The sequence below is a fragment of the Denticeps clupeoides genome, chromosome 10 (genome assembly GCF_900700375.1).
Source record: "Denticeps clupeoides chromosome 10, fDenClu1.1, whole genome shotgun sequence".
Classification (NCBI taxonomy): domain Eukaryota; kingdom Metazoa; phylum Chordata; class Actinopteri; order Clupeiformes; family Denticipitidae; genus Denticeps; species Denticeps clupeoides.
Genome location: NC_041716.1, coordinates 17579031 through 17602079, shown reverse-complemented (window position 1 = coordinate 17602079; position 23049 = coordinate 17579031). Strand labels below are relative to the sequence as shown.

General features: G+C 42.6%; 1 protein-coding gene across 1 annotated transcript; it reads right to left on the bottom strand.

Annotated features, from left to right (window-relative positions):
- Positions 1-11902: 11902 nt before the first annotated feature.
- On the bottom strand, positions 11903-12468 carry LOC114798665 (ubiquitin-conjugating enzyme E2 H-like). The gene is made up of 2 exons (XM_028994550.1): positions 12266-12468; positions 11903-12172 (listed from the first exon to the last, which is right to left on the bottom strand). Exons 1-2 carry the CDS (start codon positions 12466-12468, stop codon positions 11917-11919), a joined length of 459 nt encoding a protein of 152 aa, XP_028850383.1. The 3' UTR covers positions 11903-11916.
- Between the last annotated feature and the right edge of the window lie 10581 nt (positions 12469-23049).

Sequence of the window (23049 nt, the reverse complement as noted above, 5' to 3'; positions counted from 1 at the left end):
TAAACCCTGAGACTGTGTCTGAATCCCGGACACTGACAGGCAAGCTGTTCCACAACTGCGGAGCTCTATAGGAGAAGGATCTGCTCCCAGCTGTGACCTTCTGCACCTTTGGTATCAGTAGTGACCCCGCACCCATTGATCGAAGGGGGCGTGGCGGTTCGTAAGGAACCAAAAGTTCACTCAGGTACTGTGGGGCGAGACCATTTAGAGCTTTATAGGTTAAAAGTAGGATTTTGTAGTCAATCCTAAATTTGATGGGTAACCAGTGCAGTGATTGTAAGACTGGGGTGATGTGGTCAAATTTCCTGGTTCTGGTTAGAATTCTGGCTGCAGCATTCTGTACTAGCTGGAGTTTACTCATGCACCTACTAGAGCATCCAGACAATAATGCATTGCAGTAATCTAACCTTGATGTAATAAATGCATGGACCAACTTTTCTGCATCATGCATTGAAATTATATTTCTTATTTTCACAATATTTCTAAGGTGAAAGAATTCTATTCTAGTGACATTATCTACGTGCGAACTGAATGAGAGACCTGCATCAATGATGACACCTAGATCCTTCACTTCAATACTCGGTGAGATAGGAAGGCTATCCAGGGTTATTGTGTAGTCAGCCAGTTTATGCCTGGCTGCTTGAGGCCCGATTACAAGCGCTTCTGTCTTGTCAGGGTTTAACAGGAGAAAGTTGGTGAGCATCCACTGTCTAATGTCCTTCAGACAATTCTCTATTTTGTTCAGCTGCTGCCTCTGGTCTGGCATTGCTGACAGATACAGCTGTGTGTCGTCAGCGTAGCAATGAAAGCTAATACCGTGTTTGCGGATGACGTCGCCTAAAGGTAACATGTATAGAGAAAAAAGTAACGGACCTAGGACAGAACCTTGTGGAACACCAAATTCTACTTTACTGTGTGAAGACGAAACACCATTGATGTCCACAAACTGATATCGGTTGGTCAAATATGATCTGAACCATTCAAGGGCTGTTCCCTTAATCCCGATAACATTCTCTAACCTGGCAAGGAGAATAGCGTGATCAATAGTGTCAAACGCTGCACTCAGATCAAGCAGGACAAGCAGCGAGATGCGTCCCTGATCAGAGGCCAACAGCAGGTCATTAACCACTTTAACCAGCGCTGTCTCAGTGCTATGATGAGGTCTAAATCCTGATTGATATACTTCGTGGATATTGTTACAGTCTAGGTATGTGCTCAGCTGCTGGGCTACAACTTTTTCTAAGATTTTTGATATGAACGGAAGGTTGGATATCGGTCTATAATTTGAAAGCTGACTGCGATCAAGATCCGGCTTTTTAATCAGGGGTCTAATGACTGCTACCTTGAACGAACTTGGTACGTGGCCGGTGCTAAGCGACGAGTTAACAATTTTGAGGATAGAATTTATAACATTGGGTGCTATTTGCTTAAGGAGTCTTGTTGGAATCGGATCCAAAGCGCAAGTACATTGATTTGATGATGAGATTAATTTGATTAATTCATGCTCTTTAATAGGGTTGAATCGTTCTAATCGGTGGTCTATTAGAAGATTATTTTCCATGGAAATATCGGCGGAGCTATTTGTTGTGCTTTTAATCTTCTCTCTATTTGCGACAATTTTCGTATTAAAGAAATTCATAAAATCATCGCTACTATGATTATATTGAGTGATCGCATCCGTTTCTGTCTTATTCCTGGTTAGTTTGGCTATAGTTTTAAACAGGAATCCGGGATTATTTTTGTTTTTGTCTATTAACGAGGACAGATATGTTGATCGAGCCGCGCTAAGAGCCTTCTTATAGTTAAGTAGGCTCTCCTTCCACGCTATTCGGAATATGTTTAATTTACTTTGACGCCATTTGCGTTCTAATTTCCGGGCGGTCTTCTTAAGCGAGCGCGTGTGATCATTATACCAAGGAATTAAGTTTTTATCTCTTACTATCTTCCTTTTGAGGGGAGCGACTATATCTAACGTACTACGCAGTGTTGATTCGAGACATTTGGTCGCTTGGTCAAGTTCAGCGGGGTCTGACGCTGAGTTTATCAGCGTTGATAAATCTGGTAAGGTATTAATAAACCTCTGTGCCGTACTTGATGTAATTGTCCGTTTGTCTCTATAACGAGGGGGATTGAGTTTCTTGTGTCTGAGACATATTTTAAAAGCGATGAGGAAATGATCTGAGACCATTTCAGATTGCGGAAGAGTAACTATATCTTCTATATTTAAACCGAAGGTCAACACAAGATCGAGTGTGTGACCACCTTCGTGAGTAGGTCCTGTTACATGTTGGTTAACTCCAACTGAGTCTAATAAAGACAGGAATGCGGTTCTTATTGAGTCTTCTGATTTATCACATAAAGTGATATGTGCTATACATAGTGATATGTGCAGTACAAAGTGATAGTACAGTGCAGTGATTATCAGGAGTGTATGGGGGGGGGCAGAGGAGTTCAGCAAGGAAACAGCTCTGGGAAAAAAGCTGTTCCTAAGTCTGCTGGTTCTTGTCCGTGGTAGCCTGAACCGTCTGCCCGAAGGCAGGAGAGAGAACAGTTCGTGGGCCGGGTGGGAGGAGTCCTTAAGAATACTGTGAGCTCGACGCAGACAGTGCTTCCTCTCGATGTCCTCAATGGATGGAAGTGGAGTCCCTGTGATGCGCTGGGCAGTTTTCACCACCCGCTGCATCGCCTTACGCTCAGCAACAGTGCAGCTTCCATACCACACTGTGAGACAGCTGGTAAGGATGCTCTCTATTGTAGAGCGGTAAAAGTTCAACAGAATAACTGGTGATGATAACTGGAGATAACTGGTGATGGATGGGATCTGCTTGTAAAGTACGTAAACTACAGCAATATAGAAGTGCATTTTCTTCATTTGCACCATTACTAGGACAACACATTGACAAAGCACTATATCACGATACTTCTAGCGATACAGCCGGCTTTTGTTGGGAAACTAACAGCAAACTTTATTGTCATCTTAGCTCTATACAGTCCAGCATACAGAAAGACAAGATGGCAAAGCTCCAGTTACAGTAAAAACAAAGAAAAAAACAGGACACAGAGTAGGCGTATTAACATGGTGTAGGCAAATATAAAAATCCATACGTTTAAGTTAGAGTGAAGCTACAAGTGAAATTAATATGAATAAACATTTATTATTTTAGGTGTCAAAAGTCAAAAACCACTCATCCGCAGATCAAGTCATGTAGGAGTACGGGTTGCTTTTAAATGCAAATATATGATGATAGTAACATTTTGAGTACATAAAACAGGTTGTCGTGTGTCCCCGAACCCCCCCTTTCCCCTCTCACTTGTGATTCAAAATGAACAAGACACTCACCAACAGCAGAAAGATTTACCAGGAGTAAAAAAGGTGGTATGCAACAAGCGCAAGCCTGTGAAAACTCTCTCTACAGGTCCATATGATGAGTACATACTAATTAAAAAAATCAACTTTTCAGCACTGACTTAACATATCAACAGTTTAGCTTGTTTAGCTTGTCTATTTGTCTGGTAAATCTACTCGCACCTTCCAGACACCTCTTTCATAAGGTGTTCCTTGTGGTCCATAAAGCTTCAGTGCTATTTGGCAAATAGCTTTTGCTGTGGTAAAGTGTTAACTGTGTTTTTCTATTAAAAAAAATCACACTCCGTGGATATTTCTGTACACCTCTCTGATAAGAACAGATGTTTTTTTTTTTTTTTTTTTTCCCAAGATCACTTTATTGAAAATTCTCAAACAAGACAAACAAAGGCACAACCAACAGAACACAACACATTCCCAAACCAAAACCTTCACACAAATACACTTTCAATAAGAATCTTTTCCAGCTTTTAAAATGTAACTGCAGCCACTGCTCACTATTGAGGACAAAAAGGAGACGACGGTCCGGACGGCACAAAAAATGGCAACTGGGCTACGAGCCCAGAAGGGCGTGCCACCTTAAAGCAGCTTCTATATAGCCCAAGTTGGTGATGTCCTTCTCCATCCTGAAAGCGAGATCAGCCCGGATTTTACAGAAAACACCCTGGGGAGTGAGGTCAGTCCCTTTATAAAATAATAAATAAATAAAATGATAAAAAACCCAATGGTGGTGAAACACTTATTGCCAGTGTGGTGTTGCTTTCTCTGTCTTTGCTTAGCGAGGCCCTGGCTGGGGAAAGGGCCCCTTCTGGTGTTTCAGCCTCCCTTCTACTTTGCTTAAATGTAGTGTTGCTCTTCATCTCCCCCTTTTTCTTAGGGGGTCTGGTTGCCAGGGTCTCTGGAGCCACAGCAGACACCGCGCCCTTGGTAGGTGGAATGTCCTGGGTCCCCCGCGGCTGACTCTGGACCTCTTCAAGGAGGGGGGAATCCACCAGAGCGTCTGAATACAGAGGTTTATATTGGGGGCAGGCCCGGGCCAGAAGGTTGTCACCGCCGCAGATCTTGCAGCGCCGTGGCCCAGTGCAGTCCTTGGCCATGTGGCCTTTGTCCAGGCAATTCCTGCACTTGGTGCAGGCATCGGCTGTGTGGCCCCTACCAAGGCAAAGTTCTTGGGTAGGGGCTACTTCTTTGTTATCCTTCATCCTCAGCAACTGGACATTTGCTGAACTTTTGCTACCTGCTCGTCCCACCAGGTCATTGTCGTGCAATAAGCATATTTACTAAAACTCTTTACTAAAACATCTTTACTAACTTTTTTTTTTTTAACTCCAATAAAATTCAATAAAGATTCTTTCTTTGTAAGTCTAAAGATGTCTTTTAAAAACAAGATAAAAAAAAAAAAATCATGCAAAAATAAAAAAAAAGGGAGTATCCCCCCTGGCCTGTCCACAGGGTGCTACTGTGCTCGCTCAAGAGTGTCCTTTGCATGTGCTGCTAAAAAAAAAGTCTCTTAAAAAACGAAAAAACTACCTAAATCAAAAGTGAAAAGGGACCAAAAGGGAGACCCGCTAAATGGTCCATACCCCCACCACCAAATTTCAAAGTAAGTTCAATAAATATATAAAACCATGCAATAAGAGAATAAAGGACCTGACAGCGATGACATAACAATAAAATAAAAAAATACTTTGTTCACTTTGCTTATGACTCACATCGGTAGAGAAATAACCATAGCACACATCTCCAAATTCCCAGATAACAGCACCTCTAATAAATATCTCCAATGGATCACAGGGACAGCAATCCTGACAGTCCTGTCTCCAAACAGAGAAAGGGCTGTGGGGACATGTTCTGGACTGGAGATCACTTGGCGAGCCGCTGCACCACCCAGGGCTGCTGGCACAGCGGGCAGCGATTGCACTGCTTCACCCACTACAGCATGCAGCAGTTGTGGAAGGAGTGGTTACATTCTCCCCATACAATGACACAGCTGTCTTGATTGGTTTCAGACTGACATCCCAAACACGAGTCCATAACGTTGACCCTGCATATGGCGCAGACGTCACACGTCACGTCCCAGCGCCATATGGCCACTGCATTCCACTTCTTTAGCTTAAACATCGATGAGCTCGTCAACGTTCAGCGTCAGGGGGATCTTTCTCGAACACACACTTCACAGCGACGGGGTCCCGATTTTAGCGCCATCGAAACAATGGCGGAGACATGTCGTACGGGTTGTAGTGACACCAACTCGCTCACTTTAAAAAGATGAAGAGAACCAGCTCCTTGCAACCATCTAGTGTTAAAACCACCAACTGAGTACATTTAACATTAAACACGCCCACCGACCAATCACATTACAGACAGGATAAACGGTGAATTCTATCAACGTGATGCCGGACGCTGCTATCTTATTCTGTCTGGATCACACAGAACGACCCAAACGAAAAATAACCGCGTTTTTTCTTCAGCCAGAGGTCAATATGAGCGTTCCCCCTGCCGGATCTATGAACCAGAAGACCCAGGTTCAAATCCCACTTACTACCATTGTGTCCCTGAGCAAGACACTTAACCCTAAGTTGCTCCAGGGGGACTGTCCCCTGTAACTGCTAATTGTAAGTCGCTCTGGATAAGGGCGTCTGATAAATGCCTATGTGCCGAACACCGCTTATCGAGAATAAAACTTAATCTATAAATTACGAAGCTAACTGAACAGGACTTTTTAAAAACAGAAAATAAAAGACTTCTTTTTACTGCGCCACGAAACTGTCGTTACTATAAAGCAATGAACACGTCGACTGAAACCAGTTAATACAGACAGAAAACGCGCAGTTTTAAAAAGTCACCTTTTAAACCCACAAAACATCACAACTGAACTTATTTCTGGGCGCCGTGACCTGCAGACATGTATACGATACAAACTACTCAGGTCAAAGATATCCATTTTGTAAATTAACATTTGAATACATTTACCTTGAACGTCCGTCTTCGCCTGAACTGATGGACCACGGGAAAAGCGCGCTGAAGACCCTATAAGGGGGGTTGGTGATGTAAGAGATCTGATTGGTTTAGAGGAGCAAGATAGCTCCTCCCCCCTGCAGAACAGAGCTCGAACATTTTTTGTTCTGATGGTGCCGTCAACACTTGTCGCAAAACTGCTGTGGTTTATATACGACGGTCCTCCTATTAGAACATAATTTATTAACGTAATTAAAATAAAATCTAAAAGGCGTAACATGTAACCATACATTACAGAACGTTTGCATCATGTCTTTCTGCCCCACTGTGAATCCCCGAAGGTTTGCAATCTTGTCTCTCTGTGTACTTTTGTTTTTGAGTTTGTGCTCCAGTATGTGTGTGTGTTTAGTTTTTTTTTTTTTTTTTGTGGAGTATTGGTGCATTGTCAGTACAACAGTATACACTGTATACCATGTATTGAAATAATGTTTCACACAGAAATGTGAGGGTTGGTGAGAGTCCTTCATTATGAGGTGTTTCTTGTAGAGCTGGGAGATGGTGGAAGTGGAACCACGATGATGCGCTCTGCTGTCTTCACTGTCTGCTGCAGGGCCTTCTGCTCAGCGATAGTGCAGTTTCCGTACAAGACAGTGATGTAGCAGCAGAGAACCCTCTCAGTGGTCCCTCGGTAGAACAATGGGAGGATGGGAGGCGGGAAGTTGGTCTTCTTCAGCTTCCTGAGGAAGTGCAGACGTTTCTGAGCTTTCTTGGTGGTGGAGGTGGTGTTGAGGTTCCAGGAGAGGTCATCTGTCATGTGCACACCTAGTGGATCCATCAATGTGCAGTGCAGTCGGTTTCTTTCTGAAGTTGACAACCATCTCTTTGGTCTTGCTGATATTGGAGTCCAGCACCAATTGACCAGATGTTTTATCTTCTCTCTGTAGGCAGACTGATCATTGTTGGTGATGAGCCCCACTACTGTTGTGTCATCTGCAAACTTGATGATGTGGTTTGAACTGTACAGTGCAGCACAGTCGTGTGTCAGCAGAGTGAACAGCAGTGGGCTGAGCCCACATCCCTGTGAGGAACCTGTGCTCAGTCTGAGGACCTTGGAGGAGTTATTTCCTATAGACACAGACTGAGGCCTGTCTGTTAGGAAGTTCAAGATCCAGCTGCAGAGTGGAGAGCTTATTCCCAGCAGGTCCAGCTTCTGAGGGATGACAGTATTGAATACTGAGCTTAAGTCAATAAACAGCTTTATGTCGAGGTGGGAGAGGGTTGTGTAAAGGGCAGATGAGAGTGCATCGTCTGTGGAGTGGTTTGGCCGATTAATCTGCAACAGCTCGGACATCATTAGCACACGATAAATCAAGGTCCTGGAAACACTGCAACTGTTTTCAGCTATGCTAAAATCATTTAATCAGTATTCAATACTGTCTGGGTGGTAGTAGCCTAGTGGGTAACACACTCGCCTATGAACCAGAAGACCCGGGTTCGAATCCCACTTACTACCATTGTGTCCCTGAGCAAGACACTTAACCCTAAGTTGCTCCAGGGAGACTGTCCCTGTAACTACTGATTGTAAGTCGCTCTGGATAAGGGCGTCTGATAAATGCTGTAAATGTAAAATTTAAAAGGGGTTCCTAATCTATAAATGGGGCAGTGGTTGTCATGGTCCGGTCTGGAAGGGGCAACTCCGAGTCCGGGATTCGGACCAGAGTTTCATGTTTGTCCTGTGTTGCCAAATTTCCTGATTGTCCTCACCTGTGTATGATTGTATAAAGCTGCCCTGTTTGTCTCTGTTTGCTGTTGGGTCTTTGTTATGTGATGATTGCCCAGCCCACCAGCTAATAAACCTGTTTCATGTTTTGCGTATGTGTCCTTGTTCCACTAAACGAGACAGGATCAGACTGTGGCGGACTGTACGGACAGCAGAAAGGATCACCGGTGCCCCCTGCCCTCCATCCAGGACCTGTACCTCTCAAGATCCAGGAAAAGGGCAGGGAAATTCATCTCAGATCCCTCACACCCTGGACACAGGCTCTTTGACCTGCTGCCCTCTGGCAGACGTTATAGAAGCCTGCAGACCAGGACCAGCCGACACAGGAACAGTTTCTTCCCCCTCGCCATCTCCCTCCTAAACAGCTGATACTGTAAATCACCTCCATCATTGCACAATGCACTTTCTGTACACTTGTATATAGGATTTATTTTTTTGCGGATTTATTCATCGACCTATGTACATTGTTACAAATATTTATTTATACTCAGTATAGTTATTTACATTTACATTTACATTTACATTTACAGCATTTATCAGTCGCCCTTATCCAGAGCGACTTACAATCAGAAGTTACAGGGACAGTCCCCCTGGAGCAACTCAGGGTTAAGTGTCTTGCTCAGGGACACAATGGTAGTTAGCGGGATTCGAACCCGGGTCTTCCGGTTCACAGGCGAGTGTGCTACCCACTAGGCTACTACCACCCCTTATTTATAAACAGCACCCCTTATTTATAAACAGCACAAACAAATTCCACAACTTGTACAATAACACTTACACACATCCTTGCACATAGTTGTTTTTTTTTTTTTCTACACTGTACTTGAAAGACACCATCCACCGGAATCAAATTCCTCGTATGTGCTTGCACTTACTTGGCCAATAAATACGATTCTGATTCTGGTGACAGTGATGGCCGAGTGGGTAAGGAAGCAAACTTGTTTGATGGGTCGCAGGTTCAAATTCCATAACAACATGGTGCCATTGAGGTCACCTTGAGCAAGGTATTATTCTGCTGCTGTATAGGGGTTCACATTTGTATATTGTGAACCCACAAAAACTACAAAACAATAACTGGGGGACCAAAACATGTTCAAGTGACCCATCATGACTTGAAATGAAAATCACGAAGATTGACTAGCTGGAGTGTTTTATTTTGCTAATGCAGGGGAGTCACATTTTCTGACAGCAACCATTTATTGTGACCCCACAAAAGTTACAAAACATTGACTGAAGTCTCAGAATCATTTCCTGAAAATCTGAGGAAAAAAAACATAGTGTAGTCATCAACATTTAATGATAAAGTGTGATCACAAATCAGCATTGTTTCAATGTAGTTATGCTATCTGGGACAGCACACTGTGAACACAATGAAATGTGTCCTCAGCATTTGACACTTACAGAGCAGCGGGGACGGTATCTTGACCAAGTGGCACCTTGTCAGTTCAGGATTTGATCTCACAACCCTTAAGTTATGAGTCCGCTTGCTTTCCTGATAAGACACTACTGCCACATTATTTAACTAAAAAGCTTGAAGAAAACTTTAATTTCTATAGCACCTTATATTGCACAAATTTGTCACTTGTAGTCTTAACAATCAAATCACATATGGCATACCCAAGTTAATTAGATCAGATAATGGATCACATTTTGTAAACAAAATAATACAGTTATGCAGTCAAGTGTTAGGATTCGAATTAAAAACTCATTGTGCTTACCATCCAGAAAGCGCTGGTTTAGTGGAAAGAACCAACGGAACTATTAAGGAACGACTACGGAAAACACTAACTGATACTAACTTACCTATAGAAGATTGTATAAGCTTATAAAAACCACGGAAGGATTAACACCTTTCGAGAGAACACCCTATTACATTGGATGTCCAGAACATTACAAAATAAAGAAGTTCAAGAGAGCAATAATCTGCCAGATTCTGTTGTTCCTCCTCACAGGTTGAAGCCAGGAGATTGGGTGCTGGTGAAGGTGATACAGAGGAAGGCGTGGGATCAACCACGCTGGGACGGACCATTTACATTTACAGCATTTATCAGATGCCCTTATCCAGAGCGACTTACAATCAGTAGTTACAGGGACAGTCTCCCCAGAGCAACTCAGGGTTAAGTGTCTTGCTCAGGGACACAATGGTAGTAAGTGGGATTCGAACCTGGGTCTTCTGGTTCATAGGCGAGTGTGTTAGGCTACTACCACCCTACCAGATCCTGCTGACCACACCAACTGCTGTGAAGATAGCGGAAAGAGCCATCTGGATCCACATCAGTCACTGCAAACCCGTAGAGCTCCCGATGCCTGAGTAGGGGTGGAAGTCGGCCGGTATCAAAACCTTTGGCTGCAGAAGAAATCAACAGATCCCCGCTCCCAGCTATAGGGTATACGGTAGAGTCTCTTGGGAATGGCAAGTGTGGTGTGGTGGTGTTTTCTCGCTCTCTTCCTAGCTCAAGATCAGTAAGAAACGGATGGGGCTATAGCAGTTCGACACAAGCCCAACACCAGAGACCCCTGTAATGGAGGATCGGCAGATCAAAGTTTACACTTCAGCCCAAGAGACAAGGTTGGAGGAATGTGGCCCGGAGCATCAACCAACTGGAATGGATACACCTGGTACTTAGAAGCTCGCACGTATAACGGTGGGGGCGATTCTTGGTCACGGACAATCACAGGAACTGACAGGTCGTTCACAGACAAACCTGATTCCTATTGTAACCCAGTGAAAAGTTTTGGAATGCTACATGTGTATATATGTTATTATGTTCATTTTATGTTAATAATTATTGTTAAATATTGTTCAGTATTATTTCTGTTTCCTTTTATTATCTGTGACGTTCTGACCTATCAGCTATGGTGGGAGGGATAATAAGGAAGGAAGTGAAACTCGCGGGAAAAAGGAAGGGAGTTCGCGGTAAAACGTGGGAGAAACAAGAAAGTACAGAGCAATACACTGTGGAAAAAAGAACTGATAAATAACCAGAGATTAACGGTATGTTAGTCTGGAGGAACGTATCAGTTAGACACTAAGGTTTACAGTATCTTGGTGAGAGGTGCGTTGTAATATTCGCTGGTGTCTGAAGTCTCCGGCGATTAGCTTAGCCTCTTAGCTCCGTGCTCGGACACGGGCAGGCTTCCTCTGGCTACGTTGGAGCACCGCATTGTTTCCAGGGTCATCCCGTCATCCCGAGGAGCACCGCAGCTGACGATTTACCAAGAGGTCAGGAGTTACAGTGTCTGCAATACCTAAGAACGCCATATTGTGCTGGGAAATGAGAAATCGAGAAATGAAAAGGTATTACAAATATTAAAAAATATATAGAACATACACACAAATGTATGCAAATGTATATATATATTAATATTGAAATAACATTACAGTAAAAGCAAAGAAAAAACAGGACATAGAGTAGGCATATTAACATGGCAAATATATATTAAAATCCATACTTTTAAGTTAGAGTTAAGCTACAAGTGAAATTAATATGAATAAACATTTTTTTTTCCTTTTAGGTGTCAAAAGTCAAAAACCACTCATCCGCAGATGATGTCACATGGGAGTACGGGTGGCTTTTAAATGCATAAAAATATACGATGATAGTAACTTTTTGAGTAAATAAAATGTCACTGAACCACTTATGGATGAGACAATGCTCTTTGCTATGTTTGTGGGCTGGATGATAAAGAAATGAAGAAACCCTCACGGAAGGGTGCAATTTAACCTATACAAATTTCTGTTTAGTAATAAAATAAAGGAGAGGGGGGAAAAAAAGAAAAATACCAGTGTCTGTGAAATGGAGTCTGGCTTTCATTACAACTCCATGTCCTGGGCCTCGTCTTCTGAGAAGTCGGACATCGAACTCTCCGAGGAGGAATCCCTGGCACTTTCCTCCTGCTCCTTCAGAGCCTCTTCTGTTGCATATTTCTGGATGTATTCTTTGATTTTCTGTTTGTACTCTTCTGGCCGATGCAGGTACATGGCAGCTGCACCTCCATTCAGAGGGTCAATAGGATTAGGGTACTCTAGCAACTGAGGTAACAATGACTCGAAAATATTGGTGAGATCATAAAGGGCAGTCCAGGCCTGGTTGATCACATCTAAACAAACAGTCCCTGACGCTTCATCAATATTTGGATGGAATATTTTAGTCATAAAACCTATTGATGGGGATTTGAAAGGGTATTTGTCTGGTAAATGAACTCGCACCTTCCAGACACCTCCTTCATAATGTGTTCCTTGTGGTCCGTAAAATTTCACTACTAACTCGTTCAGTCCGCTGAGGATGGTAACTTCATGCTTTCTATTAATGAGATTCACCACGTCGGTATCCATTCGCCGCTTGCCCGGGTTCGGAGAGGACATTTATCACGATAATGTGCAGTGTAAAACGAATGATACTGCTCAGCGTCAGGGAAATCTTTCTCAAACACACACTTCACAGAAACGGGAATCCTAACTTGAGTGCCAGCCAATAGGATTTGAGCTTCTTTCTTGAGTAGTTTCTCAGAGGGCAAGGATCTCACTCACATTGATATTTTATCAAATGTGTGCCATAACAGTAATAACTTAAACTAAAGGGTTTTATTTGCAAATATTGTAAATTTAACTTTAGCTTGGTATCAGTTGTATTTAAAAACCTACTCCAACTTAATAATCAATCGTAAGTAATTATTTGGTTACTATAATTAGTTATTATCTTTTTTTTTTTTCACTTGTTTTTCAAAGTGTGTTTACTTATTACTTCCCAGAACAATTGTTCAAATTTAAATTCACAGAACCAACATATAACAGTCTTATGAAATATCTGTTTAAACACAATTTGAACTGCATAATGAAATGTTAAGTATAAAGGCAACGTTTAATAAAAAAACTTTATTTACATTTACAGCATTTATCAGACACCCTTACAATCTTAAAATCAGAAGTTACAGGGACAGTCCCCCTGGAGACACTCAGGGTTAAGTGTCTTGCTCAGGGACACAATGGTAGTAAATGGGATTTGAACCTGGGTCTTCTGGTTCACAGGCAAGGCTACTACCACCCATATAAACATTGTATCAACTATAGAGAAAGAACAGAGAAAACTGTAAATTGCTCTTTATTGCACTATTACTACTGTTCTGTTCTTCCTTTTCTTACACTGTACTGAATATCGTTATTTCCTCTCATTGCATTGAGCATGTTTATAGGACAAAAGAATGTAGCTCTCGGGATAAACAAAGTTTTGTCTTATCTCATGATTAGTGAATGCTAATCTTAAGGCCAGGTGGAAAATTACATGTATTTGCTTTATTGTGCTGGTGGATCATAACCAGAATGTACACAGAGGTTCAAAATGCACAAATAAACTGGGAGCAACAGACAAAATGGTGGGGATGTTGGTCCATTTAGTGAAGATTGCTTCATGAAAGGCATCCAGTCTTGAATTGATGTCCGTTTATTGTAAAATTATCTTGCCATCCCTTCCCACAAATGCTTAGTGGGATTCAAATTGTTGTATATTGGTCATTTCGTTTTACTTGTGTCACCGATGTGGGGTCGATTCTCCAACGGGCACATTTAACCTGGTTTACCACAGAAAAAAAGGAATCTTAGAAAAGCTGAAAGCTGGAGTCACAATTTTAAAAAACCCCATCAGTGGGACTTTCTAACAATGGCCTGATGAATAAAACAATAGAACCACGGAACCAGGAGATTGTTTGTATGCATTCCCATTTTTGCCACGCTGTTTACAAAACAGACAAAAGTGCCGTGTGCTGTGCTGTGCTTCTTGGACAGATGCACAAGATCAGCGTTGGCATGTGCAAGATGATAATCCAGAACGCATATTTCGTTCAGAAGAACAAAATGCATTTTGTTTCATGAATCAAAGGCTCTTACGCTCAAGCATTTTTTTATAAATGATGGAAACCATGTGATTGATATGTATGTGTCTGCATTCAACAGGTACAATCGTTTTATGTTTTTTTGACTACACGAAATCTAATAATGACCTTGGCCAGCATGTTATAAAGGATTTACAGGTGACACCCCCTTCACCCTAGACCATACAGTGATTTTTGCAGATTGAGAGATTAACAAAAACGTTATAGTGCAATAGTGCATCTCCCCCGAGTGTCTGAAGCGAGGTGTGTGTGGACTGCAGCACATACTCTTTATTACAGACTTCCTTTCCCTCAGGGCCGCCCTACACTCTGCTGCTGGGGGGGTTATACATTTGTTTCCACATTTACAGCATTTATCAGACGCCCTTATCCAGAGCGACATTCCAATGATTCAGATGTTACTGGTGGACGTGGTTCACTTGACTGCTGCTTGTGTTTCCAGTGGGATGCTGAGTAGAGGTGAGAAGACATGATGGCCTCAGGGGAAATAAGCATCCAGTGGCTCACATTGTAACAAGCCCCCCCCTCCAACCTCTGTCGAAAGCCAATGAGATAACTGGTGATGGACGGGATCTGCTTGTAAAGTATGTAAACTACAGCAATATAGAAGTGCATTTTCTTTACTTGCACCATTACTAGGACAACACATTGACAAAGCACTATATCACGATACTTCTAGCGATACAGCCGGCTTTTGTTGGGAAACTAACAGCAAACTTTATCGTCATCTTAGCTCTATACAGTCCAGCATACAGAAAGACAAGATGGCAAAGCTCCAGTTACAGTAAAAACAAAGAAAAAAACAGGACACAGAGTAGGCGTATTAACATGGTGTAGGCAAATATAAAAATCCATACGTTTAAGTTAGAGTGAAGCTACAAGTGAAATTAATATGAATAAACATTTATTATTTTAGGTGTCAAAAGTCAAAAACCACTCATCCGCAGATCAAGTCATGTAGGAGTACGGGTTGCTTTTAAATGCAAATATATGATGATAGTAACATTTTGAGTACATAAAACAGGTTGTCGTGTGTCCCCGAACCCCCCCTTTCCCCTCTCACTTGTGATTCAAAATGAACAAGACACTCACCAACAGCAGAAAGATTTACCAGGAGTAAAAAAGGTGGTATGCAACAAGCGCAAGCCTGTGAAAACTCTCTCTACAGGTCCATATGATGAGTACATACTAATTAAAAAAATCAACTTTTCAGCACTGACTTAACATATCAACAGTTTAGCTTGTTTAGCTTGTCTATTTGTCTGGTAAATCTACTCGCACCTTCCAGACACCTCTTTCATAAGGTGTTCCTTGTGGTCCATAAAGCTTCAGTGCTATTTGGCAAATAGCTTTTGCTGTGGTAAAGTGTTAACTGTGTTTTTCTATTAAAAAAAATCACACTCCGTGGAGATTTCTGTACACCTCTCTGATAAGAACAGATTTTTTTTTTTTTTTTTTTCCCAAGATCACTTTATTGAAAATTCTCAAACAAGACAAACAAAGGCACAACCAACAGAACACAACACATTCCCAAACCAAAACCTTCACACAAATACACTTTCAATAAGAATCTTTTCCAGCTTTTAAAATGTAACTGCAGCCACTGCTCACTATTGAGGACAAAAAGGAGACGACGGTCCGGACGGCACAAAAAATGGCAACTGGGCTACGAGCCCAGAAGGGCGTGCCACCTTAAAGCAGCTTCTATATAGCCCAAGTTGGTGATGTCCTTCTCCATCCTGAAAGCGAGATCAGCCCGGATTTTACAGAAAACACCCTGGGGAGTGAGGTCAGTCCCTTTATAAAATAATAAATAAATAAAATGATAAAAAACCCAATGGTGGTGAAACACTTATTGCCAGTGTGGTGTTGCTTTCTCTGTCTTTGCTTAGCGAGGCCCTGGCTGGGGAAAGGGCCCCTTCTGGTGTTTCAGCCTCCCTTCTACTTTGCTTAAATGTAGTGTTGCTCTTCATCTCCCCCTTTTTCTTAGGGGGTCTGGTTGCCAGGGTCTCTGGAGCCACAGCAGACACCGCGCCCTTGGTAGGTGGAATGTCCTGGGTCCCCCGCGGCTGACTCCGGACCTCTTCAAGGAGGGGGGAATCCACCAGAGCGTCTGAATACAGAGGTTTATATTGGGGGCAGGCCCGGGCCAGAAGGTTGTCACCGCCGCAGATCTTGCAGCGCCGTGGCCCAGTGCAGTCCTTGGCCATGTGGCCTTTGTCCAGGCAATTCCTGCACTTGGTGCAGGCATCGGCTGTGTGGCCCCTACCCAGGCAAAGTTCTTGGGTAGGGGCTACTTCTTTGTTATCCTTCATCCTCAGCAACTGGACATTTGCTGAACTTTTGCTACCTGCTCGTCCCACCAGGTCATTGTCGTGCAATAAGCATATTTACTAAAACTCTTTACTAAAACATCTTTACTAACTTTTTTTTTTTAACTCCAATAAAATTCAATAAAGATTCTTTCTTTGTAAGTCTAAAGATTTCTTTTAAAATAAAATCTTAAGACACTTTTAAAAACAAGATAAAAAAAAAATAAAAATCATGCAAAAATAAAAACCCCATGGCCTCTTAAAAAATAAAAAACGGAATACACATACCGCAGCTCGGGATCCAAAAAAGGGAGGATCCCCCCTGGCCTGTCCACAGGGTGCTACTGTGCTCGCTCAAGAGTGTCCTTTGCATGTGCTGCTAAAAAAAAAGTCTCTTAAAAAACTAAAAAACTACCTAAATCAAAAGTGAAAAGGGACCAAAAGGGAGACCCGCTAAATGGTCCATACCCCCACCACCAAATTTCAAAGTAAGTTCAATAAATATATAAAACCATGCAATAAGAGAATAAAGGACCTGACAGCGATGACATTGTCAGCGATGACAAAACAATAAAATAAAAATACTTTGTTCACTTGGCTTATGACTCACATCGGTAGAGAAATAACCATAGCACACATCTCCAAATTCCCAGATAACAGCACCTCTAATAAATATCTCCAATGGATCACAGGGACAGCAATCCTGACAGTCCTGTCTCCAAACAGAGAAAGGGCTATGGGGACATGTTCTGGACTGGAGATCACTTGGCGAGCCGCTGCACCACCCAGGGCTGCTGGCACAGCGGGCAGCGATTGCACTGCTTCACCCACTACAGCATGCAGCAGTTGTGGAAGGAGTGGTTACATTCTCCCCATACAATGACACAGCTGTCTTGATTGGTTTCAGACTGACATCCCAAACACGAGTCCATAACGTTGACCCTGCATATGGCGCAGACGTCACACGTCGCGTCCCAGCGCCATATGGCCACTGCATTCCACTTCTTTAGCTTAAACATCGATGAGCTCGTCAACGTTCAGCGTCAGGGGGATCTCTCTCGAACACACACTTCACAGCGACGGGGTCCCGATTTTAGCGCCATCGAAACAATGGCGGAGACATGTCGTACGGGTTGTAGTGACACCAACTCGCTCACTTTAAAAAGATGAAGAGAACCAGCTCCTTGCAACCATCTAGTGTTAAAACCACCAACTGAGTACATTTAACATTAAACACGCCCACCGACCAATCACATTACAGACAGGATAAACGGTGAATTCTATCAACGTGATGCCGGACGCTGCTATCTTATTCTGTCTGGATCACACAGAACGACCCAAACGAAAAATAACCGCGTTTTTTCTTCAGCCAGAGGTCAATATGAGCGTTCCCCCTGCCGGATCTATGAACCAGAAGACCCAGGTTCAAATCCCACTTACTACCATTGTGTCCCTGAGCAAGACACTTAACCCTAAGTTGCTCCAGGGGGACTGTCCCCTGTAACTGCTAATTGTAAGTCGCTCTGGATAAGGGCGTCTGATAAATGCCTACGTGCCGAACACCGCTTATCGAGAATAAAACTTAATCTATAAATTACGAAGCTAACTGAACAGGACTTTTTAAAAACAGAAAATAAAAGACTTCTTTTTACTGCGCCACGAAACTGTCGTTACTATAAAGCAATGAACACGTCGACTGAAACCAGTTAATACAGACAGAAAACGCGCAGTTTTAAAAAGTCACCTTTTAAACCCACAAAACATCACAACTGAACTTATTTCTGGGCGCCGTGACCTGCAGACATGTATACGATACAAACTACTCAGGTCAAAGATATCCATTTTGTAAATTAACATTTGAATACATTTACCTTGAACGTCCGTCTTCGCCTGAACTGATGGACCACGGGAAAAGCGCGCTGAAGACCCTATAAGGGGGGTTGGTGATGTAAGAGATCTGATTGGTTTAGAGGAGCAAGATAGCTCCTCCCCCCTGCAGAACAGAGCTCGAACATTTTTTGTTCTGATGGTGCCGTCAACACTTGTCGCAAAACTGCTGTGGTTTATATACGACGGTCCTCCTATTAGAACATAATTTATTAACGTAATTAAAATAAAATCTAAAAGGCGTAACATGTAACCATACATTACAGAACGTTTGCATCATGTCTTTCTGCCCCACTGTGAATCCCCGAAGGTTTGCAATCTTGTCTCTCTGTGTACTTTTGTTTTTGAGTTTGTGCTCCAGTATGTGTCTGTGTTTAGTTTTTTTTTTTTTTTTTTTTGTGGAGTATTGGTGCATTGTCAGTACAACAGTATACACTGTATACCATGTATTGAAATAATGTTTCACACAGAAATGTGAGGGTTGGTGAGAGTCCTTCATTATGAGGTGTTTCTTGTAGAGCTGGGAGATGGTGGAAGTGGAACCATGATGATGCGCTCTGCTGTCTTCACTGTCTGCTGCAGGGCCTTCTGCTCAGCGATAGTGCAGTTTCCGTACAAGACAGTGATGTAGCAGCAGAGAACCCTCTCAGTGGTCCCTCGGTAGAACAATGGGAGGATGGGAGGCGGGAAGTTGGTCTTCTTCAGCTTCCTGAGGAAGTGCAGACGTTTCTGAGCTTTCTTGGTGGTGGAGGTGGTGTTGAGGTTCCAGGAGAGGTCATCTGTCATGTGCACACCTAGTGGATCCATCAATGTGCAGTGCAGTCGGTTTCTTTCTGAAGTTGACAACCATCTCTTTGGTCTTGCTGATATTGGAGTCCAGCACCAATCGACCAGATGTTTTATCTTCTCTCTGTAGGCAGACTGATCATTGTTGGTGATGAGCCCCACTACTGTTGTGTCATCTGCAAACTTGATGATGTGGTTTGAACTGTACAGTGCAGCACAGTCGTGTGTCAGCAGAGTGAACAGCAGTGGGCTGAGCCCACATCCCTGTGAGGAACCTGTGCTCAGTCTGAGGACCTTGGAGGAGTTATTTCCTATAGACACAGACTGAGGCCTGTCTGTTAGGAAGTTCAAGATCCAGCTGCAGAGTGGAGAGCTTATTCCCAGCAGGTCCAGCTTCTGAGGGATGACAGTATTGAATACTGAGCTTAAGTCAATAAACAGCTTTATGTCGAGGTGGGAGAGGGTTGTGTAAAGGGCAGATGAGAGTGCATCGTCTGTGGAGTGGTTTGGCCGATTAATCTGCAACAGCTCGGACATCATTAGCACACGATAAATCAAGGTCCTGGAAACACTGCAACTGTTTTCAGCTATGCTAAAATCATTTAATCAGTATTCAATACTGTCTGGGTGGTAGTAGCCTAGTGGGTAACACACTCGCCTATGAACCAGAAGACCCGGGTTCGAATCCCACTTACTACCATTGTGTCCCTGAGCAAGACACTTAACCCTAAGTTGCTCCAGGGAGACTGTCCCTGTAACTACTGATTGTAAGTCGCTCTGGATAAGGGCGTCTGATAAATGCTGTAAATGTAAAATTTAAAAGGGGTTCCTAATCTATAAATGGGGCAGTGGTTGTCATGGTCCGGTCTGGAAGGGGCAACTCCGAGTCCGGGATTCGGACCAGAGTTTCATGTTTGTCCTGTGTTGCCAAATTTCCTGATTGTCCTCACCTGTGTATGATTGTATAAAGCTGCCCTGTTTGTCTCTGTTTGCTGTTGGGTCTTTGTTATGTGATGATTGCCCAGCCCACCAGCTAATAAACCTGTTTCATGATGTTTTGCGTATGTGTCCTTGTTCCACTAAACGAGACAGGATCAGACTGTGGTGGACTGTATGGACAGCAGAAAGGATCACCGGTGCCCCCTGCCCTCCATCCAGGACCTGTACCTCTCAAGATCCAGGAAAAGGGCAGGGAAATTCATCTCAGATCCCTCACACCCTGGACACAGGCTCTTTGACCTGCTGCCCTCTGGCAGACGTTATAGAAGCCTGCAGACCAGGACCAGCCGACACAGGAACAGTTTCTTCCCCCTCGCCATCTCCCTCCTAAACAGCTGATACTGTAAATCACCTCCATCATTGCACAATGCACTTTCTGTACACTTGTATATAGGATTTAATTTTTTGCGGATTTATTCATCGACCTATGTACATTGTTACAAATATTTATTTATACTCAGTATAGTTATTTATAAACAGCACAAACAAATTCCACAACTTGTACAATAACACTTACACACATCCTTGCACATAGTTGTTTTTTTTTTTTTTCTACACTGTACTTGAAAGACACCATCCACCGGAATCAAATTCCTCGTATGTGCTTGCACTTACTTGGCCAATAAATACGATTCTGATTCTGGTGACAGTGATGGCCGAGTGGGTAAGGAAGCAAACTTGTTTGATGGGTCGCAGGTTCAAATTCCATAACAACATGGTGCCATTGAGGTCACCTTGAGCAAGGTATTATTCTGCTGCTGTATAGGGGTTCACATTTGTATATTGTGAACCCACAAAAACTACAAAACAATAACTGGGGGACCAAAACATGTTCAAGTGACCCATCATGACTTGAAATGAAAATCACGAAGATTGACTAGCTGGAGTGTTTTATTTTGCTAATGCAGGGGAGTCACATTTTCTGACAGCAACCATTTATTGTGACCCCACAAAAGTTACAAAACATTGACTGAAGTCTCAGAATCATTTCCTGAAAATCTGAGGAAAAAAAACATAGTGTAGTCATCAACATTTAATGATAAAGTGTGATCACAAATCAGCATTGTTTCAATGTAGTTATGCTATCTGGGACAGCACACTGTGAACACAATGAAATGTGTCCTCAGCATTTGACACTTACAGAGCAGCGGGGACGGTATCTTGACCAAATGGCACCTTGTCAGTTGTAGAAATATACTGCTTTGACATATGTTACTTTGCTAAAGACTGGTAAAACATCTGTTATCAGATGTCGTGCAAACAAAGGAACAAAAGACTCACTCAAAGAGGAAGTGAAACAAGACAACCGTACCCGACAGTGTTAAAACTGTCAACTTTGCACCTTGTGGTTTGACCCTGCTGAAGGGGTTATCTGCCCCTGCCAGAAGACAGTACAAACAACCAGAAGACCCCAAAAGAAGACCCCACCCCAAAAAGACTTTGTTTGTCAGTACCTATAAAAGAGCTGAGCACGCACTGAAACATCGGAATCTGTACACAGAGTGCTAGTGGTTGTCTTCTGTGAACATTAAAGATTCCCCCTTCTGCGCAGACTGAGTCTTGAGTCTTCATTCTTTCTCAGCCTTGAGCAATGCATCCTCCAACAAAGAACCTGGGTTGAAGGACCCGCGGAGAAGACCAATAATCTCACAAATTTATTCCTTCAAATTGGCGTCACGAACAGGATGTTCTTCTGGATCAACAGAGGAAACAGATAAAAACAAGTCGGAGGAATTTGGTCGAGACCGGGTGAAAGGAGTTTGGACAGAAAGCGAGCGCTCGAATCACAAAGGTAAGCAGACCTTTCCTTCTGCTGTAATTGACTACTCTAAATATAACTTTGTGTCCAGACTCCGAGTATCCTGTATTAGAATATTGTTCTAAAAGGCTGAAAAAGACTGAATTGAATACGAGTTAAAAGACGATAGAAAATTTGGAATTACAATAAAAGAACGGTGACAAAAGAATACTGAGGTCGGACCACTATTGGCACTGACGAGTCCAATTTGGGGTCCGGCGTGAAATCTCAGTAGTGGGTTGGAGGCCCTGGAGTAATTTTAGATTACTTCTAAATTCCTTAATAAATTTAAATACAAGTGTGTTTTGTTATGGGTTGGAGTCCTTAGAAATAACACAAGTTGTTTCTTAAATTACCAGAGGTTATGGGTTGGAGTCCCTAGAAATACCAGAAGTTATTTCTTAAAGTACCAGAGGAATAATTAAAGAGAATTATCGTACGGGTTGGAGTCCCTAGTAATCACCCAGGTTGTTACTTAAATTTCCAGAATATTAGTTAAAAGGTATGAAGAGGTTTTTATACATGTGATATATGAATATATTGTGTTAACATGGCCAAATAAATACACAACGGTGTGAATGCTGTGAAACACTGGGAAAGACAGTCTGTTCTTCCGTGTTCACAGATTACATAATAAAGGGAATTAGATTCCTTTTTGTTCCCAATTCATTTCAATAAAGGGTGAATATCAGGTATTCCCCTGTTAATGTTAAAAGTGTAAAAACACATAATCACATTTACATACTGCACCACATGGGAATGAATGATTGTGAATAATAACAGTGAGAACAACTAGCACCCCCATTTGGAAGCAGAGGCAAGGTGTATCCGCCTGGGAAGTCTTACTCCCAGGTAGAAGCTTGATACCACCAAAGGGGGATATTTCAAGTGCTGACTCACTGACTTAAAAACGGTACTCCCCAGCTGTTAGTGCCACCTATTGGCAAGACCCCCAGCTGGACTAAATTCTCAAAAAAAAAAAAAAAATAAATAAATAAAAATAAAAAATAAAGACAAGCCTTTCCGTGGAAATAACAATGGAAGGAGAACTGGATAAAGATGTAGGAGATGGTTGGGCTCCCGGAAGTGTTCTCAGTATTCTCGGCGAACAACTGATCGAGATGCATTATGTGATAGATGTCACTTACCCTTCTAAGGAAGCAGCGGAACAAAAGAAATTACTCGACACCACCGCCACAAAAATACTGATAGAAAAAGGCCAGACCAAAGAGAGTAGTGGGAATTGGGGCATAATATTTCGCTCCATAGCGCGAGA